This window comes from Micromys minutus (assembly GCF_963924665.1).
Source record: "Micromys minutus genome assembly, chromosome: 17".
Lineage (NCBI taxonomy): Eukaryota > Metazoa > Chordata > Mammalia > Rodentia > Muridae > Micromys > Micromys minutus.
This window is the reverse complement of record NC_137952.1, coordinates 26,113,400-26,129,642: the sequence shown is the minus strand read 5'-3', so window position 1 is coordinate 26,129,642 and position 16,243 is coordinate 26,113,400. Positions and strand designations below refer to the sequence as shown.

At 44.4% G+C, this 16,243-nt stretch overlaps 1 protein-coding gene across 1 annotated transcript in view; it reads left to right on the top strand.

Annotated features, from left to right (window-relative positions):
- Positions 1–15,662, top strand: part of GPR176 (G protein-coupled receptor 176) — a gene marked incomplete at both ends in the record, with an annotated part of 87,579 nt that extends 71,917 nt beyond the window's left edge. The window contains 2 exons of the mRNA XM_080930830.1: positions 11,553–11,805; positions 14,537–15,662. Of these exons, the coding sequence (XP_080786956.1) occupies positions 11,553–11,805; positions 14,537–15,662 (1,379 nt within the window). The remainder of the gene's footprint in view (positions 1–11,552; positions 11,806–14,536) is intronic.
- Positions 15,663–16,243: the final 581 nt, after the last annotated feature.

Below are 16,243 nucleotides of genomic sequence, written 5' to 3'. Positions count from 1 at the left end.
GATATCAACATACTTAAATCTTCCTAAGGATTGTATACGAACGGGAAGTGTAGCTCAGTGAGAGGAACTAGCTCTATACTTAACTGTATTTGCTTTATTCATATACTTAGTGACACTGGCTGTCCTGTGAAAGCCAGTCTTTTATGAACCCTTATGGTGGGAAATCACCCTCTCACGGGATAGTGAGCATTCCTCTCTGTCTCGTTTTGTCATGGGAAAAATAGGAGGTCGTATCTTCTCTTTTAAGCTTTAAGCAGGCTAATAATGTTGCAGGCTGGGTTTATTTTGAACTTGTAGGATAATGACAGGACGAATAACTGATATTCAAATCGACTGATGTGAGAAGGGAAATGTAGGAGCTGAAAGCCAACTATTCGTGAAATGCTAAAACGTTCAGAAAGTCTTTCCGTGTTCATCTGCATCTCTATGGCCACCATCATCATGAATCTTGGATTCTTAGAAAATGATACAAAGAAAGGGAACCTTTTGTTCAGTTTTCAGCAAGGAAGATTAGGCACAGAAAGCCTGAATTGCCTTAAATAGCTCCAGGGAAAAGCACATACGCAATGGTGCCCAGCATGGGGAGGTGAGTGGAACAAAAACCGATTCTCTCTTATTGCTTTGTTCTCCGTGCGTTGCCCTCTTTTTGTTCTGTCTCTTGGCCCTCATGAGCATCCTCTGTTACAACTTGAGAGAGGGCAGAAGAGGTAAATAGAGACATAAAAGTGTTAGGAGTTGTTTTAAAAATTAACTTGTGTGTGTGTGTGTGTGTGTGTGTTTGCTCGCACGTGCATGTTACACACACACACAAACACATACACACATCTTGAGTGGAAGCATTTGTCCCACAGTGAGTCAGAGGACAACTTCATGAAGCCAGTTCTGCCCTTCACCTTGATGTGGGTTCTGGGATTGAACTCAGATTGTCCCACCTTTTACAGCAAGCTCTGTTACTACTGGCTGTGGCTGGCTTTTTAAATAGTATTGTTTCTGTCCATATACTTCCTAAGCACCTTAGTTATCGGGCTCCTTATATGGATGGTCCCAGTGTGCTAATCTATTCCCATCACGTACTTTAAACCACTGTCTCCCTCCAGAGAGTTATTGACTCCTAGTATTCTGAGCATTTATTCCATGTTCATATTTTGAGTGTCCTCATGGGGCTGTGTGCTGTAAGATATCACCTCAGTGATGCGTGTATTCTCGTCTTGACCTTGCTCTCAACTCCAGACCTGTCGCTTCCATCCAGAGCCTTTCATGCCCTGACCATCTGGCCTCCTCTAGCTCTGGTTCTTTCGGCTGCTCATGCTGGGACCATCCTTCTGTGCTAGTCGCCTTCCTGTGGGACAGGAGAAGTTGTTGAAGGACATGGAGGTTGTGTGCTAGGGGTAAACTGTCTTCCTAGTCGAGGGAGAATGGCCTCAAACCTATCAGAACTATGACATATCCTAGCTGCTCAGCCTCCAGGCCTTCTTGTTCTTCCTGTGTCCCCTCCACGAAAAAAGGAAGGGAATTTGAACTTTTAACTAATGTCATTGTCAGATTGGTCCAGAATACAAGGAGCAAAATTCCAATTCCGAACCTCGCTCCCCCCACCAACTCCCCAGATGTGTGGGTCCTAGGGGACTGAAGCAGAATGTGCTTACACTCTTTTCTTAGCCCTCTGATTATTTTACCCTCAAGGCCCTTGGAAATTTTTCCAACATGATTTTCCTTTCCGACTGCATAATTATAGTTACTGGAAGAGAGGGAGGGAGAGTGGACCGTGTGAGCGCCGAGTGAACACTAATTATAGTAGAGCAGCACGTGTCTTTGTTGACTCTGTCTCTCCAGTTCGCTAACAGCGTGTTGACAACGGGAGGCAGGAAACACTGAGCTTCTTGACTGAGGGCCATTGTCATCAGTAAGAGTACCCACAAAGCCAGAGGGGGAAGAATCCAATGGGTCTGATGAAGTCATAGGAAGCTTCAAGTTATTTATTTAGGTCTTTAATAAAGCGACTCTGAATTGTAAAAAATGTGCTTGGTTCAAGCTGGTTGTGATGCGCTTTAATCCCAGCACTCCAGAGGCAGAGGCAGGCAGATCTCTGTGAGTTCAAGGCCAACCTGGTGTTCAGAGTGAGTTCCAGGACAGCCAGCACTCTGTAGAGTGAAACTGCCTCAAAAATTCCCAAAACCAAACCAAACCAAAACAACCAAAATCAACCAACCAAACAAAAGTGCTCAGTGCAGTGAAGATGGAGGTGAGCAGAATTATAGCAGGATATAAGGCTTCTGATGTTTACTTTTTTACCTAGTGGCTGTGAGCACATGCATATGAGTGTGGTATGTGTGTGCACCTTGCATGTGGAGGCCAGCGGAGGCTCTTTGGTGTCTTCTTCTGTCACTCTTTGTCTTGTTGCTTTAAGGCAGGGTCTCTCCCTGAATCTGGAACTTTTGTCCTTCCCCTCCTCTCTGTTCTGTGGTTTAAGGGGTATGTATGCAGGTGTATGCCATTACTTCTTATTGGGTGCTGGGGTCCCGACTGTGGTCCTCGGGCTTGGATTATTAGAACATGACTATGCCTGATTCTCTGAGGGAACACTTTAGCATCTTCAAAGACCTCTTATTGAGATGGCCTTTGTAGTGGATGCCTAGGATCATGAGCTAGCTCACCGCTCTGCAGTCAGCTTGCCTTGTTTGATGCCTGGTGATGGAGCGACCCAGACTGCTCCCTGTTCACTAGAAGCATCCTCTCTGAGCCCATTGCTTTAATGTGCTTTCTGTCTCGATAGAAGGTTTATCTGGTTCGCAGTGGTAGTGGCTGGGAGTCTGAGAGTCTGATCGGCCTTTGATGAGGGTTTCCTCAGATAGCTCAGGGTGAAGAGTGGAAGAAAGCAGGTTGAGGAAGAGGGAGGCACCAGGCTCAAGTTACAGCAAAAGCCTTACCCTAAGCCACCCCAGTCCCAGGAGAAAGGCATTTAAATCACCTCTTAAAGGCCCAAGTACACCTCAATATTATGTTGCCAAGTAATCCTTAACACAATGTCTGGTACAGACAGACTGTTTAATTCACACCACCTGTGAAAGGAAAATGGAGCACAGGTCCCTAAAGGCCCTCGCCGCTGTCATAGTTAGGCAGGGCAGGTGATTCTGAGTTCTTGCCATAGCTTTTCAAGGAGTAACATGCTTTCCAGGGAGGCTGCCGCCAGCATGAGAGACCAGAGAGTAAGGCGTTTGTGAACCACCAAAATGTTATAGTTTAGACTAGTTCATAGTCTTGACTTTTTTCTTACCTTGCTCATTTGTGTATTGAGGGACCTGGGGGGCCATCTGAGGGTCTTAGACTGAGAGAGTCAACACCGTGGTCATTGCTATCTTGCCGTCTTGAGTTTGCTTTACCATTTAGAAGCTGTTGCTGCTGGGACCTCTGTGCATATTGTACCCTTACCTAAAGCTCTTTGTGTGGTCTCATGGGAGATGACCGGACAAGGCCATTACTGGATTCCCTTTTTTATATTCTTGGGAATTACAACAGTGAATCTCGTTAATGCTTTTCTTGAATTATTCATTGGGAACAGTCCTCCAGGAAGAAGAGGGGGCAGCAGCCATCCAAGGCTAATTGCAGAGATGCTTTTCATTCAACGTGATAGCTTAAAATCTACCATGAATTTTAATATACTCACTGTATAGCTCTCCTCTGATAATTCAATTCCTGCTTAATTTGAACTCCCCGAATCTTTCTTAAATGAGAGGGTGTCTGAATCAAATTAATTGTAGCTGAAATAAAATAATTTTGTCATGATAATAACGATCGGCTTAAGTAGTGTAGGGCAGATATTAGGCAGTTTAATGATAAGCTATAGCAATTTGACACTTCATTAGTGAGGAAAGGGTCCAAATTTCAAGTGAGAGGAGTAGAAAGAATTGTGTCGGAAAACCACCAGGCATAACTGTCTGGCAGTAGGCTAGCTGCCCCTTACATGCTTGTCTGTGGTCAGAGTTCTACCAATATCAACAGCAAAAGATCCACTTACCACCTAGTTAGCGTTGGCCTTCTGGGTCATTTATCTGAATAGAGTAATCTGAAAGCTGGGGGATTTATTTGAATAGATTAAGAAGGAATGATTTTCTAAAAGGCCAGAATAAGCTAGAATCTTTAAGCCTTCCTTTGGTGGTGTAAACTTTGAAAAGTTCAGCTGCTGCGTTTGATGCTCCGCCTTCTCTCCACCGCCCTGAGCTTGACCCAGCTCAGCAGTGACTTTCAAATTTTCTTTAGGGGTCATTTTTTTTCTCTACACCAAGGAAGTTCTTTCTTCCTGCCTTGTCTTTCCCTCACGGTCCCTTTATAATCAGTCTCCCTTTCTGGTGAGTGCGAGTTCCCTTTAAGGGTTTGGGTCAAGCAGAACATGTAAGTGAGGTGTTTATAAAAAGATAAAGAAAAGGTATGTCCCAGGTTTCAGTGCCAATGTTAGGAGAAAGATAATGATAATAGAGGGGATATGTTCTATGGAGATGTGGTGAGGTGTGGGGGTAACCCAGGTTGAGGCATCTCTTCCCTGAGGGACCAGCCACACTGTGGAATAGTATAGAATAGAGTTTATTCAGGGCATGGAGAGGGGAGTTAAGAAGGTAGTAGGGGCAGAGAGAGAGAGAAGAGGAGAAGAGGAGTAGAGAAGTAGAGACCAGCTATGAGCATGTGGAGGGGGGGGAAGAGAATGGGGGGAGGAGGGACAAAGGGGTAAGGGCAAGAGAAGGGAGAAGAGAGCAAGAGCAAGAGAAAGAGGAGGGCGGAAGCAGCCCCTTTTATAGTGCCAGGTAGCTGTGGGGCGGAGCATACCTGACTGTTGCCAGGTAACTGTGGGGTGGAATCCTAACAGTAAGGGTTCCGAGAAAAATATGCATTTGAATCTTAATTTTGCCCTGGTTTCACTGTATCCCCTTTAAAACGCTGGTGTTTAAGGCATAGCACAGCCGTTGACATGATGGTATCAACAGTGGGGCGTCAAAAGATTAGGCCACGAGGACTGCTCCCTTCTGATTGGGAGCACAGCTCTTACAAAAGAGGCTCACATGTGATTGGCTCATTTGCCCTCCTACTTCACACCTATCTCCTCCAGAGGATACGGCACAGGCAGCCATCTTGGAAACAGAGCGGCCCTGGATAGATAACTAACTGATGTGTGCCTTGATCCTTCATCTCCATACTTACGGAGTGCTGCAAGAAAAGGGAAAAGTGTCCTTAGGGATGTTTTGACTTCCTAGTGATAAGGTTAAAAAGAACGAAGCGTGTTTTTAAAATTATTATTAAAATTCCTGATTGCTTATCTTGTGAGAAATTAGAGGGCTTTCTGCTACCTACGGGAAGATAATGGATAATGCTGTTTTTACGGTTTAAAAACAAAACAAACAAAACAAAATCCTTGCTGTTTTATTATTTGTAATATATACTTGGCCAAATGACCGTTTATCGGCCCCTGCCTGTCCCAGGAGCTGTTGAGATGGCTCAGTGATTAAGAGTGCTTACTGCTTTTCCAGAGGACCCGAGTTTGGTTCCCAGCACCCATATCAGGTAGCTCACAACCATTTGAACTCCAGCTCCAGGTGAACCATATCCTCTTCTGGCCTCCATTGATATAGCATGTATTTGATACATAGACATAAATTAAATGCATGGAAAACATTCATAAACGTAAAATAAAAATATTACATATTTATTATTTATATACCTATATATTATTATTTATATCTTTGTTTTATATTATTTGTAATACTTATATTTTAATTATTTCTGTATTTATTTTATATGTTATATGCTTATGTGTAATTTTTATTTTATAATTGTAATATACTTTTGAAATATATTAATAAAATAAATATAAATATATTTAAAATATTTTAAAAGGCTATTTGAACAAACCATAAAGGAAGACCAGTAGGCCTGACAAATGGGAAAATTAACACTTCCAGAAACAGATATAGTAGAATAACTTGAAAGAAACTACAAGTACTTAAAGATGATTGGGTTATACACAGAAAGGAAGCCACGAAAAAAATAATGATGTTGGAATACAGAATAGGTTGCCTGACATTGCTGAAATGCTGTCTTAGGGTTTCCATTACAGTGAGGAGACACCATGTCCAAGGCAACTCATATAAAGTAAAATGTTTAGTTGGGGCTGCTGAGAAACATGGCAGCATCCAGGCAGACTTGGTGCTGGAAAAGGAGCTGAGAGTTCTACATCCTGATCCAGAAAGAATTGAGGAGAGAGGAGAGAGGAGAGAGAAGAGAGAGAGAGAGAGAGAGAGAGAGAGAGAGAGAGAGAGAGAGAGAGAGAGAGAGAGAGAGACTCTCTTCTGTAATGGGTGGAGCTTGGGTGCTCAGAGACCTCAAGGTCCAACTACACAGTGACATTTTCCTCCAATAAGGCCAGACCTATCTCAACAAAGCCACATCTCCTAATAGTGACACTTTCCACGGGCAAAACATATTCAAACCACCACAAATACGTTTTAACATTTTGGCTTGATTACCTCTGATTAAGATTTAATGAAATGGCGGATAATCTTTGAAACCTCTCCCAGTTTGAAGAAGAGGGTAATTGTTGAAGACACAAATGCATAAGCAGAGGAAGAGGTCTAATGTACATAAATAGGAAGGTTGCTGTGCAGAAGTTAGAGACAGAAGCCAGCCCCGGAATAGGCTTTAATCCCAGCTGCTTGGCAGGCTGAATTGGGAAGATCACAAACTCAAGGTCTAAGCTCCAGAGCCAGGTTCAAGGTTATCCTGGGCAACTTGGTGAGACCTTGTCTCAAAACAAAGATGGCCGTGGATACAGCTTAGTCACAAGCATGAGGGCATGAGTTTTGATTTCAAACATCCATGTAAAAAGCCTGGTATGGGGTACACTCCCCCAATCCCAGTGCTTAAAAGAAAGAGATGGGGGAGAGGTGTACTACCACAGCTCATTAGTCAGTCACTGTCTGACTTGAGAAGTGATCACACACATGCACACATATGCATGCACACACACACACACACACACACACACACACATAGCAAAATGCACAGGAGGTATATAATTTGGTACAGTCCTTGCCTGACATTTAAAAGGGTCTAAATTTAACCCTCAGTACTATGAAAACTTACTATCTTAATAATTAACAACTAAATAATGATAAAAGCTTTCCTAAGTATATAGAGAAATCAGTTTTCTCATGGCATTTGTAGAGGTCATTGGACACGTGTGTGCGCACACACACACACACACACACACACATACACTCACACATGCACACATGCAGAGAAAATTTGCTCATAGGAATTTCTCATTAATAAATATGCTGTTTAGTTTTCTATCCAGCTTTGTATAATAGTGGAGTATTAGAAACAGCCTAAACAAGTCCACAAATATACAGTAGATGAATGAATTGGAACATAGCTAGAAAAGCACTATTGCTCTATTTAGCTGTCAAGATGATACCATGTATTAGCTTTTATTTGCTGTTGTAGAAACTTAGCCTTGTGTAGTGTAATCAGAGGTATAGACAAGAGCTTGTGCAGTGTAATCAGAGGTATAGACAAAAGTCCCTGTTTTTGAAAAGCATTCCTAAAGTTTTCAATAGTTAGTCACTGGGTGGTCTTGCTTACTCTTTCTTTTGTAGACTTAAAAAGTGTGTGTGTGTGTGTGTGTGTGTGTGCATGTGCGTGCGTGCGCGTGCATATGTGCACACACAGGACACCTATGTGCAGGTACCTATATAGTCAGGCCAGAAAAGGCCATTGGTCCCAGTAGAGCTGGGGTTACAGGAAGTTGTGAGCTGCCCCTTATGGTTTCTAGGAACCCATCCCTGGAAAAGCAGTTAGCAGTATTAGTAACCGAATTCATCTCTGAAGCCCTGTCCATTATATTTTTCTACATTGTCTGCATTTTAAAAGTTGGTTCAATGGGAAACACGAGAAACCTGACATTCCAGACTAGAAGTGCCTAGTGCAGACCTGATGGCTTCCAGGCTGTAGCAACCAGAATGACCCCCCCCCCCCAGGAAGCCTCCAGGGTCTCGCTCTCTCTTATCCCACCCAGCACTCGCCTTCCCTGCCCAGCTTTTGGTGAGTAACTGCCCCCTCCCCACCTTCCTCTCTTCCTCCTAAAGCAAAGTGGATAGTTCCAATATACTTACTCCATGAAATGGGGGTGCTAAGAATATATCTATTAAAGCTAATTAAAACCTTCTTATATTTTTGGGTTGCCCAATGGGTCAGTTGGAAGAGATACAAAGTATCAAAGAAGGTTGGTTAAAAAAAATAAATTAAAACTGGGTCTGGTGTTGCTACTCCCAAAGGAAAAGCTCCCATGTGGCTGTAGTCCAACCCACACTGAAAGGAATCAAGTTCCACCTGATTCTTGATGGAGAAGGATTTCTCCCAGGCTCCATGGACTGCATTTAGAGTTCTCTGTGTTTGCCTTTATGTATGTTGTGAGAGTGGTGTGTGTGTGTGTGTGTGTGTGTGTGTGTGTGTGTGTGTGTGTGTGTGTGTGTTTCTATTTAAGGAATCTTTAGTGTGGTGTTCTTGAAGTTCTGGGTTTGGTGAAGCTTGGAGTGACTGGTTGTAGTTACTCCATCCAAATTTCCTGCTGGGAACATGAAACTGAAGATTTCCAGACCCTCCAAGGTTCTGATGTAGTAGAGTTAGATGTGGGGACTCTGTACTTTATAAGTTTCCGGGTGATCCCAATGGCCATATAGGTTTGTGAACAATGGGGCTTGGTGACACGTGGTGACCATCATCAGTGTTCACACACATGCACGTGCACACACGCTCACAGACATTCCCACTCCTTCGGGATAAGAGTTGCTTACACTGATGCCGCGTGTCAACCGGGTGGTAAGCTGAACAGTAATGGTGGATGGCCATCCCCCTGATTTGCAAGGCTTTTCCAGCCATTTTTTTTTTTTTTTACATTCACTTGGCTCAGCAGTTAAGCATTAAATGCTTTTGCCAGCTTCCCTCAGCAGTAGTTATTGTCAGGGCTTCCTCGTCTAGGAAGCTGGCGTTGGACTCAGTGAACCACAGTCCCCTAACAGGCACCCCTGAGCTTGCCCATGGAAACCACAGAGGGGCTGTGCTGGTCTCTGCTGTGGACTGAGTGACAATGTTTCCCAGGTTGGAAAGAACGGTCCAGCCCTGGAACATGGGGAAGGCTCAGGTGAGTCTGCTGCCAGTGGTACTTTGGGATTTGACTACAGACCTGACTCAGGCAACTTCAGAATGGATGACCTAGCAGCCCCACGATGCTACAGGAGGAGACTTAAATATGGGTGTGACAGGGTTAAAATTATGGACTGAAAGTCCAAAATGTATGTTGTTTAAATTATACACGCTGTGGGGCCAGTGCGAAATGACTCAGTTGGCAAAGGTGCCCCCTGCAGGAGCTTGGAGACTAGAAGCTTCATAATGGTGTCTGAGGCTGACCACCATATACACTGTGGCACCCCCATCCAACACACACACACACACATATGCACACACACACCACAGCCCATTAAAACAACAACAAGAAAAACCTCAGGGTTTTGATTCTCACAAAGGGAGCAGTTTATTTATGGGAAGTCCCTCAGGCGATAGAGACACCTTTAACAGTGAAAATCAAAGATACCACAGTGTGTACATCTCTTCACGGACAATGTCCAGTCGGCTATTCCATTAATATATTCTGAGCAGACTTTTAAGTCCTGCTGTGAAAATATGTAAAGAAGGATGCTTTGGTCAGATTCAAATCTGTGTACCAGTGAAGAAAAGTAAAACCAGGGAGATCCCCATAAATCATTATTGTTTGGTTTATCACCATGGTGACAGGTAGCATCAGTATAAACAACTCTTAGCCTGACTAAGTGGGAATGTGTGTGCGTGTTTGTGTGTGTGTGTGTGTGTGTGTGTGTGTGTGTGTGTGTGAGCCCTGTTGATGTTTTCTTTCTGAGTCACCATCACCAAACTAATACAGAGTGCTGTAGAGAATTCCTGGAAACAGCTAGCCCACGTACCTGGACACATCAGTTGTTTTTTTTTCTACATTGTCTAGAAGATCACAGAACACTGTGTTTGAGAACTTGGCAGTAAGTTCTGTACATATTCAGAGACCAAAGCAGCTCCTCGGAGTGACCCTGTCTGGCGCTCTGGATACGCTGTGTGCTGCTTAGCACCATGTCTTCCCCACATCATGTGTCTCTGCTGTCAGATGGGCTTATTAACAGGCATCCCCCGGGCTGGTGCACAAGAGCAAGCCGTGTCCTTAGGAGGATGTTACAGAATGAACCAAGGCAGGACAGGCTGTGTGGTGCATCTGAAGATAGGCCCTGAGCAGCTTGACAGGCTGCTGGCTCCATGTCTAGGGATCTGAGGGTTGAGTTTAGAGCCCACTGTGCTGGGGCAGCTTTGCAGTTGCAGGTCCTGAGTCCCAAACGGGCCTCCACTCAGTATGTCATTGTTACTCAGAGTTTATCTTAGAAACTCTGATGATGACAGCCATACCCCGCCCCCAAACAGATAGCTTCACTGTAGGCACTGTCTTCCCATGTACATTTATAAATTCATTTATTTAACAACTATTTATAAGATGCCTACTTTTTCTAATATTTAGCTGTGTATGGACTTGTAACTTGTGACATATGCTTCCCCAATGAGAGAGAAACACATGGCTAATAACAATTAGGGACTTACCGGGAAGGAACAGTAAGGTACTATAATGATGTGTAGAGGAGGAAGGAATGCAGGTGTTTAAAACAGACAGATAATCACAGAAGGTCTTTTGGAGGAGACAGTATTTAGACTAAAACTTGGATTAAAAGGAGCCAAAGATATGAAGAACATTCCAAGCAATCTAGAAATGCTACACAAAGACACTTGTGGTTAGTGTTAACCTTGGTGTAGCTCAAAGGCAGCCAGAGAGCTGGTGTCCTGCAAAGCAGAGGAGAGAAGGTGTGAGGTTAGACAGGCAGACACCAGATTGTAGGCACAGCTGACACACTGAGAGAGCGATAAGGAATCGGGCTTAGCTGGAAATAGGAGTCCGGAGAGAGGAAAACGCCCCTTTGGGACATGAATCTGGGGGTCATCAGCATTTTGACGGGAAGTCATGGGAACAGGTGGTCTAACCCGGAAGATGCTATATGTAGCTGCAGTTGAGACCCTGGAAAAGACCAATCAGAAGCTGAAGGAAGTGGGAGGGTAGGAAAAATCTAGGAGAACGCAGGCTGTGGAGGCTGTAGGAGGAGAACCATCAAAGAGAGGTGGTTGGTGAGGCCATTTTTATACTGCCAATAAGGCTGTCGATCGTTGCAAAGTGTCTTTTGCCTGGAATTAAATAACACTGAGATTTCATGTAGAATTTTTGGTATGTATTCGCTCTAATAATTTTGCATAAAATGACTATATTCTTGAATAGCCTTGAAATGAACTATTAACACATTAAAATATTTAATCTGTGCTTCTTTTCTTCCTGCTTTTGGTCATCTTTCTTCTTTAAATCCTTAATTCACTTTACTTTTTCTTTTTTCTTTTACATATCTGGCCAGGAAACTTCATGGTGTTATGGTCAACTTGCCGGACAACCGTGTTCAAATCTGTCACCAACAGGTTCATTAAAAACCTGGCCTGCTCCGGGATTTGTGCCAGTGTGGTCTGTGTGCCCTTCGACATCATCCTGAGCACCAGCCCCCACTGCTGCTGGTGGATCTACACGATGTTCTTCTGCAAGGTGCTCAAATTTCTACACAAGGTGTTCTGCTCTGTGACTGTCCTCAGCTTTCCTGCCATTGCCCTGGATAGGTAACTGAATCTATTTAACTTTTATTTGTGCTAGGGTAGGTGGGTGCCAGCGCGCGTGTGTGCTGTGCTGTGTGTGTGTGTGTGTGTGTGTGTGTGTGTGTGTGTGTGTGTGTATCTGAAGAGCATGTTAGATTTTTATCCCTTGGAGTTGGAGTTACAGGCATTTGTGTGCACATCACACCTGGTGTTAGCACAGGGCTAGGTCTTCACTTCTACATAACGGACTCTTTTTCTTCAGCATGTTTTTAAAAATAGCTTTGGGATATAGATTCCATGTTATAAAAATCACTTATTTTAAGATTCAAGTCAGTGAGCCTTAGCACATTCTTTGAATTGTGCCTGCACTATAGTCTAGTGTCTGTAACTTTCCCAAGAAACCTCATGCAGGTAGATCCTTGCTCCCATATCCAACACTCCCATCGCCATCCCTCAGGCAGCCCCGGACCTGATCCCAGCTCTGTCTGCCTTTGTGGGGCAGATCATGTAGAAGGAATCACACAGCCCAAAGTCTTTTGTTTCTAGTCTCTTTGACTTAACATGTCAGAGTATTGTAGCAGCATCCCATTAGTTATTTTATGGGCATATAAAGGCCTATTTTGGACTCACCATAGTTTGGTTATTCATTTACCAATTGATGGTAATGTGTTTTCCACTTTTTGGTTGCTATGAATGCCGAAAGTTTATTTTTTAAGATTTAAAATTTTTACTTTATGCATACGTGCATTTTGTCTGCATGCGTGTATGTGTTTTGTGTGTATGTGTCTGGTGCCTGTGGTGGTCAGAAGAATGCATGAGACCCCTTTGAACAGGATTAGTTGTGAGCTGCTATGTGTGTTCTGGGGAACTGAGCTCAGGTCCTTGGGAAGAGCTACAGATGTTTATAACCACTGAGCCATCTCCCCAAACCAATGTGGAAAACTTCCAAAGAATAGGACTTGATGAGAATGGGACTGTATAATATTGTTGTATCACAGACCAGCACCATAGTTTGTTCTGTATAAGCTCTCGATCTTAGACAGGGAAATACGAAAACAAGAACAGTTAAAAAAATTCCCCGTTTTTCTCCCCGCTGATAAACCATTGCATTTTAAAAACCATCACTCATGCAAAAAAAAAAAAAAAAAAAAAAAAAAAAAAGTAAACAAATGCTTTAGTTTAGGAGACACAGATTGCTCTCAGACATCAATGAGGTGCCTTTGAACAAGAAAAAAAGGCTCTTTTATCTTCCTTGTATCTATTTGCTTCATGACGCTGAGTCGGCAAGTTAATTAGGAGACTTTCCTACTCGTCCTGCATCCTCTTCGTAGAGATGCACACACGGAAGCGTTATTTCTGATGAGCTGTGTCCACATCTTACAGTTTACTTCCCAGTGTGTAACAGGATGGGCGGATGACTGTGTTTGAGCAGTGCCAACCAGAGCCAGGGCACTCCTAGGCACATTTTCATGTGTGAGGTGGTCTCATGGGATGTCTATAAAGTCGTGATTAGAAAAGTTGATCTGTACTCAGAGTCAAGGTATTTTGAGAACACGCATACAATCTTTTCTCCCATGGGCCCTAAATCAGTAGATCCCACTTCACATTGCTCCATCCCTCTGTCATCACCATGGCCTGTGTGGTACTTGTATCATGTCTGTGTCACGGGACATCCCGTCACTGTCCACCATCGGACTCTACAACAGTGCCACTTTCTCTGATAGCTCCCTAGACAGCCATGCTCTGGGCCAGCCACCTACACCTCACGGAGTGCAGAGATGTTCCTGCTAACTTTCCAAGTTCGTAACACAGTCTGGCACAAGTGTGCCCGCAGGATCTGTTGTCCCCATGAATGAGGGACTGCCATCAGGGTAGAGGGATCAGCTCCAGTGTTGGCTGCCAGCAGAGATCATATGAAACATCTCACCACACCTCTGGTGGCTAGTGGCAGCTCCTAGGAGATGGGTATGGTTGTATGGTCTAGAAACGACTCAATTATTTCAGGTCACTGATGATATGAAAACCAAGTACATTTGGTAGTTACAGAATACATTGTAGTTTGGAAGGAGGGAAATCCTATATGATTTTAGCAACAAATTAATTATGCAGGCGTTTCAGACCTGCTGGCTGCTCTTAGAGCTAGGATAACCAGCTGCTGGGCAAACAGCATGTGATTGGCTGTAATTGAGATCCATCATTCACTTGGGTATGTCTTCTGCCATAGCAGCCTTAGAGGCTAATAATCTGAAGTGTATGGACTGGGGCTGAGTCTGCTTTTGATATGCATGGAAATAAATTTGTCATGATAGTGGCTTAAAAATTTCTCAGAGGCTTCTCAATGTAGAAATTTTATAACTTACCCCTTGCCATTACAATGAAAACTAGATACCCTTTGCTTGGGAGATTTTAAGGATCTATGTCCTTTATGTTGAGGGCTTGGGAGTTCTTAGTCCTGGTGGTGATAATTCTAAGGCTAGTTATGAATTGAATTGATTTGCTTGTCTTCCTGATAGAGTCTTAAGAGTTGCATAAAGACAGGGATTTTCTCGGCATCTTCAGAACGTTTTTGGGTTCATTGGCCTTCTTATTGTACTCCAGTGTCCTCAAAACATAAGGTCTGGCTCCCTGGGTTCGTCACATGATTCCACCTGACTCGGTGCTTGTCCTCTCCTGCCCACTATTACTAGTTTAGGTTCCCCCAGTTTCAAGTGTATTTTTCCCCCTGCAAAATGAATTTTGCTTTTATGTCATGCAGGTACTATTCAGTCCTCTATCCTCTGGAGAGAAAAATATCTGACGCCAAGTCTCGGGAACTAGTGATGTACATCTGGGCTCATGCAGTGGTGGCCAGTGTGCCTGTGTTTGCTGTGACCAATGTGGCTGACATCTATGCTATGTCCACCTGCACGGAAGTCTGGAGCAACTCCCTGGGCCACCTGGTGTATGTTCTGATCTACAATGTCACCACGCTCATTGTACCTGTGGCTGTGGTGTTCCTCTTCCTTATCCTGATCCGGAGGGCCCTGAGTGCCAGCCAGAAGAAGAAAGTCATCATCGCTGCATTGAGGACCCCACAGAACACCATCTCTATCCCCTATGCCTCCCAGCGGGAGGCGGAGCTACATGCCACCCTGCTCTCCATGGTGACAGTTTTCATCCTCTGCAGTGTACCCTATGCCACCCTGGTTGTCTACCAGACTGTACTCAACGTACCTAACGCTTCCGTCTTCCTGCTTCTCACTGCCATTTGGCTGCCCAAAGTCTCTCTGTTGGCCAACCCTGTGCTCTTCCTAACTGTGAACAAATCGGTACGCAAGTGCTTGGTGGGGACCCTGGTGCAGCTGCACCACCGGTATAGTCGCCGCAATGTGGTTAGTACGGGGAGTGGGGTGGCTGAACCTAGCCTTGAGCCCAGCATGCGCTCTGGTAGTCAGTTGTTGGAGATGTTCCACATTGGGCAGCAACAGATCTTTAAACCCTCGGAGGATGAGGAAGAGAGTGAGGCCAAGTATATTGGCTCAGCTGATTTCCAGGCCAAGGAGGTACTCACCTCCTGCCCAGAGGGTGAGCAGGAGCCACAGCACGCACCCCCTGTGCCACCTCCAGGCACAGTGGACTCTGTATCTCCTCAGGTGTCCCCAGTAGCCCCAGTAGAACCTGGGATATTCCCTGATAAGTATTCCCTGCAGTTTGGCTTTGGGCCTTTCGAGTTGCCCCCTCAGTGGCTCTCTGAGACCCGAAATAGCAAGAAGAGGCTGCTTCCCCCACTGGGCAACACCCCAGAAGAGCTGATTCAGACAAAGGTGCCCAGAGTGAACAGGGTGGAGCGGAAGATGAGCAGAAATAATAAAGTGAGCATTTTCCCAAAGGTAGACTCCTAGCAAGACCGTGAGTGTCTGGAAGCAACAGGGAGCTTGTATATCACTGCTCTCCCTTCACTCTGGCTGCAAGCCACCATGGGGTGATAACTCCCCTCTGGGGCAAATGCTTCGGAATGAAAGGGAAGTCTACATAAAATCCAATGTCCTCTTTATTGAGGGAGTATATATTTAATCTTAGTGGTCTGTGTCCTTCATCACATTCAGTGTAAGCTGGGCAGAATGAAACAGGTCTGAGGGGCCCTCTAGCACATTTTCTGGGAGATTCCTTCTTTCCAAGTGTGCAGCAGAGAACTCAAAAGGAGCAGGCACTCTGGGGAGGCCCACGACTATTATGGCCTTCAATGGCCACAAAGAAGAAGCTAATTTTGCTTTTAAATGTTTTATTTATTTATTTTTTTATTTTTTGAGACTGGATCTCTATGTAGCCTCCCCCCACCCTATACAGACTAGGCTCTCTGAACTTCGAGAGCCACCTGCCTCTATCTTCTGAGTGCTGGGATTAAAGGTCCATGCCCGCATGCCCACTTAAGCCTATTTGGGTAGCTAAATAAGAATAACACATAGGAAAATATCTGTACCGA